The 14957-nt window shown below is 37.7% G+C and overlaps 1 protein-coding gene across 1 annotated transcript; it reads right to left on the bottom strand.

Moving 5' to 3' along the window:
* Nucleotides 1–45: 45 nt before the first annotated feature.
* On the bottom strand, nt 46–12364 carry LOC129248618 (acylphosphatase-2). The gene is made up of 3 exons (XM_054888239.1): nt 11996–12364; nt 259–385; nt 46–201 (listed from the first exon to the last, which is right to left on the bottom strand). The coding sequence occupies exons 1-3, from the start codon at nt 12057–12059 to the stop codon at nt 87–89; spliced, it is 306 nt and encodes a 101-aa protein (XP_054744214.1). The 5' UTR covers nt 12060–12364; the 3' UTR covers nt 46–86.
* Between the last annotated feature and the right edge of the window lie 2593 nt (nt 12365–14957).

The following is a 14957-nucleotide window of genomic DNA, read 5'->3' as shown; positions in this document are numbered from 1 at the left end:
AAAAATCTTTTGGGAAAGGTTAACAACTTAAAATAAATTCCAATATTTCAAACGGTGAAGAAGTTTATGACAAGAGTTTCAATACATCAAAATCTAATTGCAAAATCCTTATAGTCCAACCGATTGAGAGTTGTAGAATTTTTTAATATACACTTGTCAATTTGGCAGCCGGGTGAACCTTCCTTAGATAGCCAGCTTATCCTAAGACGAAAATATATACATAGAGCGTATTTACTAAGTCATCTTTAAAGTACATACATCTTGTCGATTTCTTCTTTCGGTCCTTGCATTTTTCCTATAATAGTTCCTTGCTTAGAGTTTTTAACCCACCCTCTGATCCCAGCTTTGCCGCAAAGGTCTCTCGTATATTTGGTGAAGTAACAACCTAATAGTAAAAAAAGTAAGTAAATATATTAGTTATTTATAAATATATAGTAAACATATGTATGTATGGGCAATACTGCTGTTTCCGTGGCGCCGCAATCTGACGACGGATTCTTATAGAACTCGACAAAAGATAACGAAATGAACAAGTATAATTTTTTGATATCTCGCTTAGTTTTCAAGTAATTTAATGTTAAAGTTGTCTAATTTAGCGCAAAGTTGGTGTTGCCATACACCTGAAATAAAAACGAAGTTCGTATGCAGAGAAGTTCAGTAGAAGGTTCATTGTAAAACTGCAGTATTTTTTGCTCTAATTTTAAGTTGAGAAATAATTTTGAAAATAAAAACATACAGCTCATTCAAACTTAAAAACAATGATATTAAGCGTATCTCGAAAAATAATAAAGTAATTAAAATTAAATTAATTAACACAGTATTTTTGCCTAGAACTCCTTTTCGCGTGGGCGGCCTTCGGCCGCGCTTCAAAAAAATAACCCTCATCAGTCCTACTCCGGCTACGCAATCTACAGTATTTTTGCGTAGAACATCTTTTCGCGTGGGTGGCCTTCGGCCGCGCTTCAAAAAAATAACCCTCATCAGTCCAAATCCGGCTACGCAATCCACAGTATTTTTGCGTAGAACTTCTTTCCGTATTAAAACCATTGAACCCAAAATTAAAACATCATATGCATGTATATAATAAGGAGGCACAATAACCCCCATCCCCAACATTAACACTAAACTTAAATACTTAATTTTTGTTCATTTATTTGCAGGCATCCGGCAACACCATACTGTTGTCATTCCAATCTTCTTCTTATTCGCGTTTAAAATTGGAAAGTGACTGCATGGACAAATGCATTTGCATTTTATTTTAATAAAAATAATTCGAATATAAGGATAAAAATAAGTAAAAACACGCGTGTGAGTGTATTTTCGTGAATTTTAGTGAAGTGTTAAAAAATATATAGTGTAATAGGCAAATTATAGTGAAGTTCCAAAGGGCATTTTGAGACCTTTTTTATTCAATATCTCGAAAACTAAGCGAAATATCAAAAATTTTACTTCTTCATTTCGTTTTCTTTTGTCGAGTTCTATAAGAATCCGTCGTCAGATTGCGGCGCCACGGAAACAGCAGAATCCCCTATGTATGTATGTTATGTTCTTTTTTTTAAATAATAATTATACATATACAATTGGTACTTATAACTAGTAGAACGTACGACTATAACATTGGTATGTTGTCAGTCGGAATAATTTACAATAAGTACCATATATGATGGCACATTTTCTGCATTTTTGATTCAAAGGATTCTGGTTCAAGTGTATTATTATAAAATGCAAACAATAACTAAAACTTCAGTAGGCACAAAATATTATTTAAATTCAAAAGTGCAGTTATGAAAATTCTTTTAAAACCATATCCCTATATATTTATAATATTAAATAAATCTAATGTTTTTCACAAAAATGCTCTAAACGAAAACTTTTATAAATTAGGCAGATGTCCTCGACTGTTGGATGTTTTCGAGGTCACTCAAGTTACAAACTGTGCAGTCGGTAGAAAGTGCATTCTTAAAAGGTCTCGCTTTTAGGTTAAGAATACTTCCTATTAAGCTAATAACGTAGGCAGAAAAATTATCACATCATACTAAACTATTTAATATCTGTAAGTGCAAACAAATCATATGTTTCTGATTTTAAGTCGAAAGGTTTTTGTGCTTAAGATTTAAACAAAGTCTTAGAAGTAAAATCAGTAAGAGGCTCAATATTTAACATTAGCGAGATGTCCTTACCCAATGATCGCCGAGGAGTGCAGTCTCCTCAACTGGGATGCGCGGCATAATAAAACACCGTAAGACAAAAAGGCGGCCGCCGTAGCCGAATGGGTTGGTGCGTGATTACCATTCGGAATTCACAGAGAGAACGTCGGTTCGAATCTCGGTGAAACACCAAAATTAAGAAAAACATTTTTCTAATAGCGGTCGCCCCTCGGCAGGCAATGACAAACCTTCGAGTGTATTTCGGCCATGAAAAAGCTCCTCATAAAAAAAATATCTGCGGTTCGGAGTCGGCTTGAAACTGTAGGTCCCTCCATTTGTGGAACAACATCAACACGCACACCACAAATAGGAGGAGGAGCTCGGCCAAACACCCAAAAAGGGTGTACGCGCCAATTATATACAATATATATAAGACAAATTACATATGTACATATGTGCTCTAAGTGTATGTAAATATTGCGGAACCAAATCCGTTTCGATATAAATCATATAATTCGGAGTATTTGGCGGCAAAAAAAATTATTTTTTAATACAGAAACGTAGAAGTCTTCCAAATGAGTCGCAATCGTCGACAACCCAAACTTGCGCATCATAAATACGAGGATCATTTATATATTTAAGCCAAGTTGCATTGATAGCGCTTTTAGAATCAGCAAGCTTCAGATTTAAGTGTTTCGTATAAGATAGTTTGTATGTAAGCAGCACGCTCAGATATTTATATTTGCTAATAATCGCGATAACCTCGTCGCCAAACTTCCAATTATAAGAAGAAGGAATTCTGCTACACTGAACACCATGTATTTCGATTTGGTCAAATTTGTCTCTTGGACCGCAGCTATCTTGATACCAGATATCAAGATAACTGCGGTCCAAGAGACAAAACTGGACGCTAGCTCAACCCTGATTACCAGGGATGGCTACAATGTGCACAGAAAGGATCGCGAGCGAGACCACGGTGGAGGCTTAGCGTTCATTGCAGTATCGTCTTATCGATGCAGGTATCGACCACCGCAGGGACACCACCTTATAATGTTAAGGGATAGCATAACCTGGCGACCTATACTATCGCTTGCATCACACCACTTGCCCACTATTATCTCGACCGACAGACCTGCCGACTTTGTTTCCGCGGATCACCGGTCATACGTCAACTTCAACAAAGCTGATTGGACCAGATTCGCGGAATTTATTGAAGACATCTTCGCCGCTCTCCCCATTCCCACCGATGTACGCGCATTCCGAAAGGCGATCACAGCTGCCGCTGCTCGCTTCATACCCGCTGGAAGGATCAGGGGCATACGTCCCAACTTCACAGCTGAAGCAGTTGTTCTGGCGAACGAGCGTGATCGCCTACGCCAGGCCTATCCAGGGGATCCTCGGATAAAGGATCTCAATTACGAGATACGGCAACTGGTAACAGATCCACTCCACAAACTGACATACAACAGTGTACCACTTGATTTCTCCATCGACGAGGCTCAGGGGGCCATCAAACACATGAAACCATCCAAAGCCATTGGCCCTGACGGACTAAATATGCTGATGTTGAAAAAGCTGGGTCTATTGGGAGTAAAATATCTCACCAAGGTCTTCAACCTGTCTATGGCCACTCTCATCATTCCTGATAAGAGGAAATTAGGGAGAGTGGTCCCACTAATGAAGCCTGGAAACTCGCCAACCAAGGGGAGTCTTATCGCCCGATAACTCTCCTTTCCTCAGTAGTGAAGACTCTTGAGGCCCTTCTACTCCCACTCTTTACGAAACACTTGACCCCAGCCTCGCACCAGCATGGTTTCCGAAGAGTGCACAGGACCACCACAGCACTCACCGTCATAAACACCCAGGTAAACCGCGGCCTCAATCAAAACCGCCCCTACGAGAGGACTGTCCAGGGTGTCCATTCATCCATGCTTTTCAACTTCTATATCTCGAAACTCTCCCAGCCACCAAAGGGAGTCTCCCTGGTCTCATACGCTCACGACTGCACGATAATGGCGTCGGGCAATGACATTGATGGCCTATGCTCCAAGGTAAACGACTACCTCGCCAGCCTTTCTCGCTTCTTCACTGCGAGGAATCCACGGCGACCCTTTTCACCACGTGGAAAAAGGAGGTCAAGCTACAATTCAAGGTGAAAGTCGATTATACACAAATTCCAACGGTTAACAACCCCAAAATTTTGGGAGTTACCATTGACAGCGCATACAACCGCTATTGCAACTAAAGTACAGAATCACAACAAGGTTCTCAAGTCGCTCGCCGGCAGCACTTGGGGTAAAGACAAGGAAATGTTGCTGTCGACTTTTAAAGCAATAGGCCAACCGGTTCTAAACTATGCCTCGCCTGCCTGGTCGCATGGAACCAGTGATCCGCAGTGGACGAAGCTTTAGACCTGCCAAAACACTGCTTTAAGAACCGTGACAGGATGCCTTCTGATGTCACCTATACACCATCTACATAATGAGGCCCAAATGCTGCCTGTTAAGGAGCATAACAAACTGCTCAGTAAGCAGTTTCTGCTAGGGTGTTACCGCAGACCTCACCCATGCAGACACCTGCTCGAGCCCGAGCCACCTCCAGATTACTGGATCGGACAGTATACAGACTGGCCATAAACGACATTCATCGGGAGACTCTCACCGCTTGCGGGGGGAGGAAAGTTGTCATAGAGCCAAATATGATTTGAAGTGTCTTCGAATAACAGTTTTAATATTTCTATTATATGGGTCGAGAGGCCAACAGATGCTAGTTTATAAAAAGTATATCTCACGAGGTAGTTTCGAATGCACATGAAAAGTCAACAAAAAATGAGAAAGTTTTCTTCTTAGCCTTGAAGTTTAGATGCACAAATGAAGAACACCTGCTGGAACTCAGTAATTATTTTCTTCACATTCGCCCAAACATTTATGCGTGCTGAGTATATGCTGAGTATACAAATTTTATAATGTCCTTTACTCAAATAATCTCATGTGAATCTGGATTACCGAATATAGAACGTTGTAATTACCTTTTATCCTGCTTGAAAGGCTCAGCTCTAGAAACTGTTAAAGCATTTCAAGTAACTAGCGAAAACTATCCAAAGGCATTGGATAGACTTAGGGAACGATTTCATAATCCGACTTTGATATTTTTAGAAGGAATCACATCAGTTTGTTGACAAATCGAACGCTCAGCAGTTGAGAAGCCTAGTAGATAAGGTATCCGCCATCTTTAGTTCATTAGAATCTCTGGGTTCAAGTTCAGAAATTGCGCAAGCCATGCTGATCTACATCGTCATAGGCAGATGTGACTACCAGACTCGCAATAAATGAAATGATTCACTCCACTACAAATCGCTTTCAACTTGGTCCACATGTACTCAGGTTTTAGAACGACATTGTCAATTTTTGCATTCATCTGATACGTCAGTGAAACGCAAGTCACAATCTGGCAAGCACAATCATGGAAAGAATCTTAATCAACAATCATCATTTGCTGTAACGAATTCGAGTTGTGTTCTCTGCTCCAGCTCCAAGCATAAACTTATACGTTGCCCTCAATTTAAGGAGATGACCTCAAATCAGCGCTTCGACACAACAAAAAGGTATGGTCTGTGTATCAACTGCCTAAGCAATGGTCATAGGTTGGTTCAATGCATATCAAAACATCGCTGCCGCACTTGCAACAAAGGCCATCACACGATGTTACATTATGGCAATTCGTCTCAAGCCATTTCGTCGACACAGCAACAAACATGCACAACTACAACCGTTAAGTCACGGACTTCGAACTTCAAACTGCCGCTGCAATTCGGCATAACAACGCACATCGCCTACCAACCAGATGCTCAAATCGACATTTCAACATGGAATTTTCTACGCAACACAATTTTGGCAGACGAAGAGTTTTTCAAACCACAGCGAATTGATCTCTTACTTGGAACAGAAGTATTTTGTGAAGCTCTTGATATATTGAAGATACTACATTACAAAATATATAGTTCGGTTGGATCATTTCTGGTAGATATCAGCAACAACGTCAGGCAGATACATCTACGTGTCTGATGTCATGTGAGGACTTAAGGGGGTAGTATGGTATTTTTTTTTTTTTAATTTTTTTTTTTTTTTTTTTAAATTATTCTATAACATCTTAAGATTATTGTGTGAAAGTTTGAAGTGCATTAGAGTAAAATTGACAAAGACACAAAGGATTAAGTATCTACCTCTCCAACCGGATTTCACGCTGCCGAAATCTTTAAACGCGTTTTTCTCACCCTTGCCTTTTTTACGGTCGGTGTCCACTGTAGATTCATATCTACTGCACCGATTCTTTTCAAATTTGGTTTTTTTGTTTCTTTACTTTATTCACGAGGTAATGACGTCGAATTTTTTTTTTTTTTAATTTTGTCATATTTTAAAACAACAAAGTTTTCAAGTTTTTTTTATGAAAAATCGGTGTTTTGACTTCAAAGCGCTTTAAAAAATTAAAAAAAAAAAAAAAAAAAAAAAAATTCGACGTTGTTACCTGCGAAACTTTATTAGCTGATGAAATCAATTTGGTTTTTTCATTTTAGTTGATCCAGTAATAAGTTATGAGGGACACCGCAATAAAACTTTTTTATGAGACGTCCGCGATGATTCGCTGCCACCAACTCATTTCTTCATAAAAATCAATGAAAATTTCACACATTATTCTTTAAATATGACTTTATAATGAAGTAATTTTAAAATTTTGAATAAATCAACTGTGTCGACAAAAAAAATTTCGAAAAATATGCTTGTTTTACACCGAATTAACCATACTACCTCCTTAATCATCGAAAATCTACAGCATCTTTGGAGCTGCCAACACACCAGCTAAACTGATTCAACCTGAACACTTTAGGTAGGCTTGTTGCCTCACATGATGGTGTAATTCATAAATGTCACCTTGCCGTGTTTCCCCATGACTACCTTCGTTCATTGCAGGAGTGGCACCTATTTAGAACGGTAAATCACCCGGAAGCATAAAATCGCTTCCGACGATGGTCACAGCAGGCGATTGGCCAGTAGTTTGATATACAGCTGAGCGGTCAACAGGAAAATTTGGATATGTTTGTCGCAATTTCGTTGGGTCTTTGCTCGTGCACGCTGCGGTTGAATCTTTCGACCATTCCATCTGATTGGGGGTGCAAGGCTTTTGTACGTGTTTTCTTATTACCCCCACACGCAACACATTTTTTAAATACTGCGGATTTGAAGTTTCTTTCTTGATTTGAATGCAACTCGATCCAAACCGAGTCATCCAATTCTGCAGAAAAACCTCAGCTATGGTTTTGGCCTCTTAGTTTGGTAGGGTGTACACGTCTGGCCACTTACTGAAGTAGTCCACAACAACGACCAAATATTTGTTGCGAAATCACTTGTGGGAAACGGGCTTGCAACATCCATGGGCACTCGTTCAAATGGTGAACCTGCGTTGTATTGCTGGAATCTTCCACGAATTCTATTTTTTGGGCCTTTCGCTGCCGTACACTCCGCGCAATTTCGAATTCATTCGGCTAAAGATTCTCTGCAATTTGTCCAGTAAAACCACTGCTTTATATTCTCCAGCGTTTAAGTGATACCCAGATGACGTCCACTTGGCCTATTGTGGAATTCCTCTAACACAGATGCCATGCCGTATTTAAGAATCATAATCAGATCACACGAATGATTTCCGTCTTCGTTTTACCATACGCGGTGTACAACTTCCTCCATGACTTTAAGGCTATTCCACTGTACCCAATATGCATTAGCTACAAGACTTTCTTTCGCCATTTCAGTTTTGGATGGTCTTTTTCCAGCGGATTTCACTTTTATGATGTTTTTCCGGTCAACATCATTCAATTTACTTTTCCTTATCGAACTTGGTTCCCAATCATCATCGGGCTCCATGTACATTGATTTGATGTTAACTATTCGCTCCGATCTCTCGCCGCCTGAGGGCAATCCTTACACTTACACTTACCAGGTCACCGAAGTACTGAATTAGCCTTACCCCGTTGTTTCCCTTGACACTGTTCAAGACCTTTCTCCTGGGTTCGTCTCCGGTTGGCTGCATCGTATACTAAAAGTGCGGGCTATATGTCCGCTCTTACCGCAGTTGTAACACTGTAAATCCGAGCTTCTTCGGGTGAAGTAAGAAAAGGTCTTCCTTTTTATTTTCCTCATGGCTTCCTTCATCGCGGTAAGCCCTTCAACTTCAGCCCGATGGACTTTGTGTTCCTCAAAAGAGCTGCTGTTCCCTGTGTCAGCGCAAATGACACTGTTTTAGCAAATGTTCCTTTCGGTGTTGAGTATGCTACCCGTTTCGGGTCCAGATCTGGTATACCTCCTATGAATGCCTGACACTTTATCTGCTCAACGAAGTCTGCTGTTTCTTTCACATAAGCCAAATGTGCCAAACGCTCATTCTCTGTCGCGTATTCCTGCAAGCTTTCATTCTGTCTGCAGTACTTTGGCGGTGGAACCCTTGAGCAAGACAATCAATGTGGCAACTTCGTTTCATTTGATGTTGCCGTTGTTTCAAACTGGAGTTTAAATATCGAGAATGGTGCAGTACCGTCGATGGATGATTATTTTACTTTCGGACCACTGCCTAACAAATTTGGACGATTCAATTGCAATTCCCAGAGGGTCTTCACTGCATCTATCTCAGCCTAAATCATTTCCAGTTGCTACGTCATATGTGTCTTCTCTGCTTCTAACTTGGATGTACGCGTATCCTGTTTCTCCAGCTGTACAGTTATCTTTGATGACAACTCGGCTGACATTTGTGACATCTGCAATGATATTTCCGATGACATTTTCGATTCCATTTGCAAAGACCGCAATGACATTTCCGACGACTGCGATGATATTTGCGGCATTTTCGATTTCATGCCCGATGACATTTGCGATATTGCAATCATAATCACTTCCATGTTTATGCCTGGTGAAGGTTCTGTAGGTTTTGCCTTCTCTTCCATTTTGGTCGGTGACTCCTCAGCTTCTAGCTGGAACACATATTCGCCTACATCGACGCTCTCCTCCTCCATAGTCTCGCGCAGCCGTACTTTTAACTCTGCCTTGTTCCCATTAGTTAACATACCACGCTGCTCCAACTTTTTCTTAAACTGCTGAGCCTTGAGTTAGCTCAACTTTGCCATTTCCTGATCCTGTTTTTTGGACTTTATTCAACAATCCCCCTTCTGACACCAATTGTTGCGAATTTTCTTACGTTAACATTCAAACAAATCTCTTACTCTCAAATATATCTAGACTGTAAAATAAAAGTCACATATTAATGGCAGCATATTTCTAGCCTTTTACTTTACATGAACACGTTCGCCTTAAGTCTGAATCACTCTATTACTTTTCGTTTATTCGCTTACAAGTTTAACTTCCAATTGAATACCCTATGCGCATGCACCTCTGCTTATATACATGTGCGATAGTTATTTTCGTAGTTTTTAGATCTGGCAGCTCGTATCTTCTGGCGATTTTTGTTGGTGTTGTAGCCTACTAAACCTTGTATGTGCGATGTAGTCACCTGTAGTCACCGGATTTACACACGGGGACATCTAGAAGGGAGACACTGGAAATTCTCTTTTCATGTCTCATTCGCGGTCGCACGGGCAAAATTGTGATCGGCAGCATTTTGACGTTTACTACTTTAGCATCTTCTGGTTCGAATATATTCTACAATCCGCTAACATGTATAGTAAAGCGGAAACGTTCGTCAACAGTTTCTTAAATATATCAATGAAGAATGCAAACTGGTTAAATAATAAATAATTTGTTGCTTTTTTACTTAAATATATTTATAAATTGTTGTACTTGAATAAAAAAAATAATTAACTTAAAATTAACTTGAGCATCTAGAAATAGGGGGAAAAATTAGAGTTCAACATAAACATGTCCCATAACTTTTTAAAATAAACTTACTTTACTAGCAAAAATAATCCTGCATTTCCCAAGCAGCGTTCGGATGTTTGTCATCTTTTATATCTTCCGTTTGATTGAAAACCAACATAGAACTCAGAACTTTCTCCCACAAAAGAAGAAAACGAATGAAGCAACTGTCAAAAATTGCTTTAAGATAAGAAATACGAATAAGAAGCACAAAATGTGTCTCCAGTACAAGAGACAAATCCCCTTCTCTCTTCCGCGGCCGTCCTTCACCCTCGAACAAAATGTTTCCCTTCCAAATGTTTCCCTGTGTAAATAGGCACTGTGTAAATCGGCACATAGAATAACGATTGCGCCTTCCGAATTCGTCATATCGTAAGAGCGGATGAATATACAAGCAAAAGGAAGATTTCTTTCGAAATGAGGAAGGAGCTGTCGTTACGGTGAATGCAAGGTGGGTGAATGCGTGCGCTATCGACAATATTTGGTGCCAAAAAGATGACACAATTTGTCATATAGCGCGCTTAACAATATGTAGATTTATTGCAATATTTAAGTCATGTTTCACCATTGACCCCATACGGCTAGATTGATTGGAAAAAGTTGTCAAAAAGTGAACTGATCGAATTGACCGTGTAACAGTTACCTCTGTTAACTGTGTAAATGCCCTGAAATTATCTACCATTTTATTTGATATAATTATGGAGCTTCTTCGTGGCAGAAATACACTCGTAAATTTGCTATTGCCTGCCGAGGGGCGACCGCTTTAAAAGAAACTATTTCTATCATTTTGGTGTTTCACGTACGGATATTCGAATTTTGTATTTTGTGTCACAAGCTACACTTTGCAAAAGAAAATTGTTATTTCATCTTCCTGCTTGCAATAGTATATGTTTCACTTTAATACAAAATCATTTATTTTTTGTTAGAAATATTTGGTTTTAAGTCTCTATATAATAATCAAAAAATATTTATTAAATTTAGATGTACGTAAACGAACCTATATCATTAATTGTTTTGTGTCAACATCAATGATTGGAATAAAAAAAATTATACATACAAATTTATTTACATAAAATTATATTATTATTAATCATCTATACAAATTGTCCACTGAGATATATGTAAAGGTACTAATAATACAGAAATTTCAAGTGTCTTATACTGTTCATAGATCTGAAAAACTACATACTTTTCTTTTAGACTTGGTGAACCTGGGAGTGATTAAGCTATCTCAAATGATTACATTTACTAAGGCCGTATAACAAGGATATTACTATATGGTTTTCACGAAACCCACCTATTTGTTTGTGACTACGATTACGTTATAATAAGGTTTAATATTTGCTCGTTTGCTTCCAATAAGCCTTAAAACTTTAGAAGCTAGGAGAACTCACGGTCCTTCATATTTATTGGTGTTGTATTTTATTTTTGTTGTTTATCCTAATCGGAAAGCCCCAATTGCGCCTGCACTTAGTGAATTAAATAAGATCTCGAGTTCTATATCAATTGATTTTTTCAGAGAAATATAAATTTACTAATACTTTGAAAACGTTATTAAAAGTTAATCTCTTACTTACCTAAGTTGATGTAATTAATTTTTAGAGCTTTTAGTAATAAATTTTTTATTTGCCTATAGTCTGTAAGAAACTTGTATTTTCATTGACTGAATTTATATTAATAAACAAATAAATAAGTCCCAATGTTCGAGATCAATAATAAATTATTTTAATGCATTTTCTGATTTTGTTATTCACTTTGAATTGGTTTTATGCCGACATTTTTGCTCGAATGCGCAAATACATTAAATGCCATTACCTAAAAATAGAAACCTTGCAAGTGAACAATTTTGGCGTAGATGCCTATTATTTTTTTGTAGAAATTATATGAAGCCATTTCTACTCAATACAGAAAATACATACTTTTTTCTATGCTTACCTTGAACGTGGCCAAACACCTCAAACTCCACTGAAATGAGCATTCGAATATCGGGAATGCCCATCGTTATGTTATTCAATTTGATTTATTTTATTAAAAGTGCTAATATGTTATTACTTAATTTTAATGCACTTTGAATGCTGCAATATTAGAATAGCTTATGTAAATATTTTATTGTTAACTTTTCCACTCTGAGTATAACAATCCATGTGTTTTAACTATTAGCAAAATTTAATAGTCTCAGCAACTTTATTCTTTTATTCTAATGACTACGTTGTACAAACTAAATTTATTGCAAGGTATTTCATTTAAATACAACGAAAAAATACGATTGCCTTTGGTCTGCTGATGATGCAGTTTATATCAGCTACTTTTGATTTTCTTTTTCATTATCTAACCCTACAGCTGGCTTATTGAATTTAGTACAGTATGTTACAAATTACAAAAAAAAAAACATAAACCAATTTTACGAGAAAAAATTCTTGATAGGAATCTAATATAATAATATACATATGTAACTATGTTTGCAAAATTGATGCCATTGTTATTATTTTAACATTTTTCCTTTAAATCGGCCATCACTTACTCTAATCATTCAAAAGATAAATTGCCTTTTTGAAGAAATTACTTTTTATTTCACAGCGATTAAAAAAATGCTACAATTAATACATATATACATGAAGGAAGAAAATTTCTATGGATATTAATAGTGAAATATTAATAAAAAAATAAGAACATTTTTTGTTTATAAACGAGTTTATGTTACATTTTTTATTTCTGAATTCACATTTCTAAGAATTTCTCTATGATAAAGGTATTTAAAAAATATTGTAAAATTAAAAGAATTTAAGAAGGCTTCTTTCCCATTAAGTGAATTTTTAAACAAAATGATGGTTCTGTCTTCTCTTCCATTTTAGACGATGACTCCTCAGCTTCTAGCTGGAACACATATTCGTTTACATCAACGCCCTCTGCCTCCATAGTCTCGCGCAGCCGTCCTTGTAAATATGCCTTATTCCCAGTATTTAACAAGCCACGTTGTTCCAACTGATCCTTCAGTTCGCTCAACTTTGCCATTTTCACGAACCTGTTCTTGGGGTTTTATTCAACATGACGGAAAGTTGTTATTGCGTTGTGAATACGCGACAAACTAATTTTATCTATTTGTTATTCATTCCATTCTTCTATTCTCTTTCCCTTGACATTTCTGGTTTAAAAAATGTTGTTGTTGCTCGAATGCCACCTCCTCGAATAGATTCGCTTTGAGTCAACAGTAGCCAGCTGTAATAAAATAAAATAAATTAAAATAAAACAGCAATCTTCGTTGAGAAGATGAACTGCCAGGCATTCGTAAGAGGTATACGAGGTCCGGAATGGGCAGCATATTCAACACCGAATGGAACGTTTGCTGAAACAGTGTATTTTTCGCTAACACAGGGAACAGCAGCTCTCTAGAGCAAGTCAGTGCACAAAGTCCATCGGGTTGAAATTGTAGAGACTACCTTGGTGGAGGAATCCATAAGAGTCCTTTCTTCAATTTACATGAAGAAGCTCGGATTTAAAGTGTTAAAACTGAGGTAAGACCGGGCATGTGGTTCGCAAAACTGACAATGGCGCTCCCGATAAACAGCAGTCGTTAAACTAAATCAAACCAGGTCTAAGAGGGAGAACTGATTCCCACAACTGAATACCCCACAGTCTCCGTATCCCGAATTGGACGGAAAAGCAAGGACTTGACGATAACAGGAACGCTAAATGGTCTACCCCAGGTGCTTAGTTTAGATACAGGCGCAATGAACTCGATCATTTGGTCAGATTTGGTAAATGGTAATGTGGAACCATTGGTTGACTACAAGCTTCAGACAGCTATAGGTTATAGAGCTACGATTTCCGAAAAGGTAGTATGTGAGGTTGTTATTGAAGCTTTGCCTGTTTTTCACAAATTTTTGCAGGTTGAAATCGTGGGCGAAGTTGTAGTTGATGTAGTTTTCATGTTGCTGCACGGACATACCATGGGTATGAGCACAGTCACCAGTCCAGAAAGGTTATCCATTGTTAGACAGCAGAAATTTAGGTATATTTAATTTTGAAGTCATGAGTTGCGTAATAAATGAGCCATTTTATTTTTAAGCGCTTATTGAATACATCAAAACAACCTGAAATGTCATGAGAAAGCTGAACTACATCTTTTAAGAAACTGCTCCAATCATTTGGATATTCCAAAACCTGTGTATGTGCATATAAAAAACTGAGAAAGAAGAAACAACAAAAGAAGAGTTGGCATATTAATAAAAAAAAAAAATTAAACAAGCACTGTTAGTAAATTAAAAAAAGATAAGTTTTTATACAGGATTTAAAATAAAACTCGACTACCTAAAGGGAAAAAGAGAGAAAGAAATTATTTACGAGTTATTAAAGAAAAACTAATCTTGGGGGACCTAAAGTCCCCCCCTCTAAGGGTTAAAACGATCGTTGAGATTTGATGTTCGAAAACGAAAACGGATCAGTGAAACCAAATACCATATATTGTAACGTACCAAAAAACTTCCCGACCCGACTGGCAACAATACCGATCGAATAAGGTACCAAAACAAAAACATGACAGAACTCGCCAGAAGATACGAGTTACCCAAGGCGAATTTAGTATCATAGGAGGCGCACTCCCAAAACAGTTACTCTCGTTTTGGAGATTTTGACAAGTGATGGAAGTTCCCTTTCCAATACGAAACAAACAAAAGGAAGAGAAATTAATTACATGTTTGTGAAAATTCAGTGGATGGGTTGGTAATAATGTTTTTAAACTAAACAAACTAATAAAAACGAAGTGACGCATGTTAATTTGTGAAAGTAATTCCTCTTCCTTTTGTTCGTTTGGCTCTGACGACAAAGCGAATTCGGAAGACGCAACCATGTATTCTACCACCCTTTAAAAAAAAAATTACTGTTGCCAAAAAACTATGCG

Source organism: Anastrepha obliqua, chromosome 5, assembly GCF_027943255.1.
Source record: "Anastrepha obliqua isolate idAnaObli1 chromosome 5, idAnaObli1_1.0, whole genome shotgun sequence".
Taxonomy (NCBI): domain Eukaryota; kingdom Metazoa; phylum Arthropoda; class Insecta; order Diptera; family Tephritidae; genus Anastrepha; species Anastrepha obliqua.
This window is presented reverse-complemented; position numbering and strand designations above follow the sequence as displayed.

Excerpts from the sequence above, each read along its gene's own strand:
- LOC129248618 (XM_054888239.1), bottom strand. The coding sequence starts at position 12,059 with ATGGGCATTCCCGATATTCGAATGCTCATTTCAGTGGAGTTTGAGGTG. Across the intron at positions 386-11,995 it reads GGTGTTTGGCCACGTTCAAG|GTTGTTACTTCACCAAATAT; the intron begins GTAAGCATAGAA and ends TTTTACTATTAG. Across the intron at positions 202-258 it reads AAAGAAGAAATCGACAAGAT|GATAAGCTGGCTATCTAAGG; the intron begins GTATGTACTTTA and ends TTTTCGTCTTAG.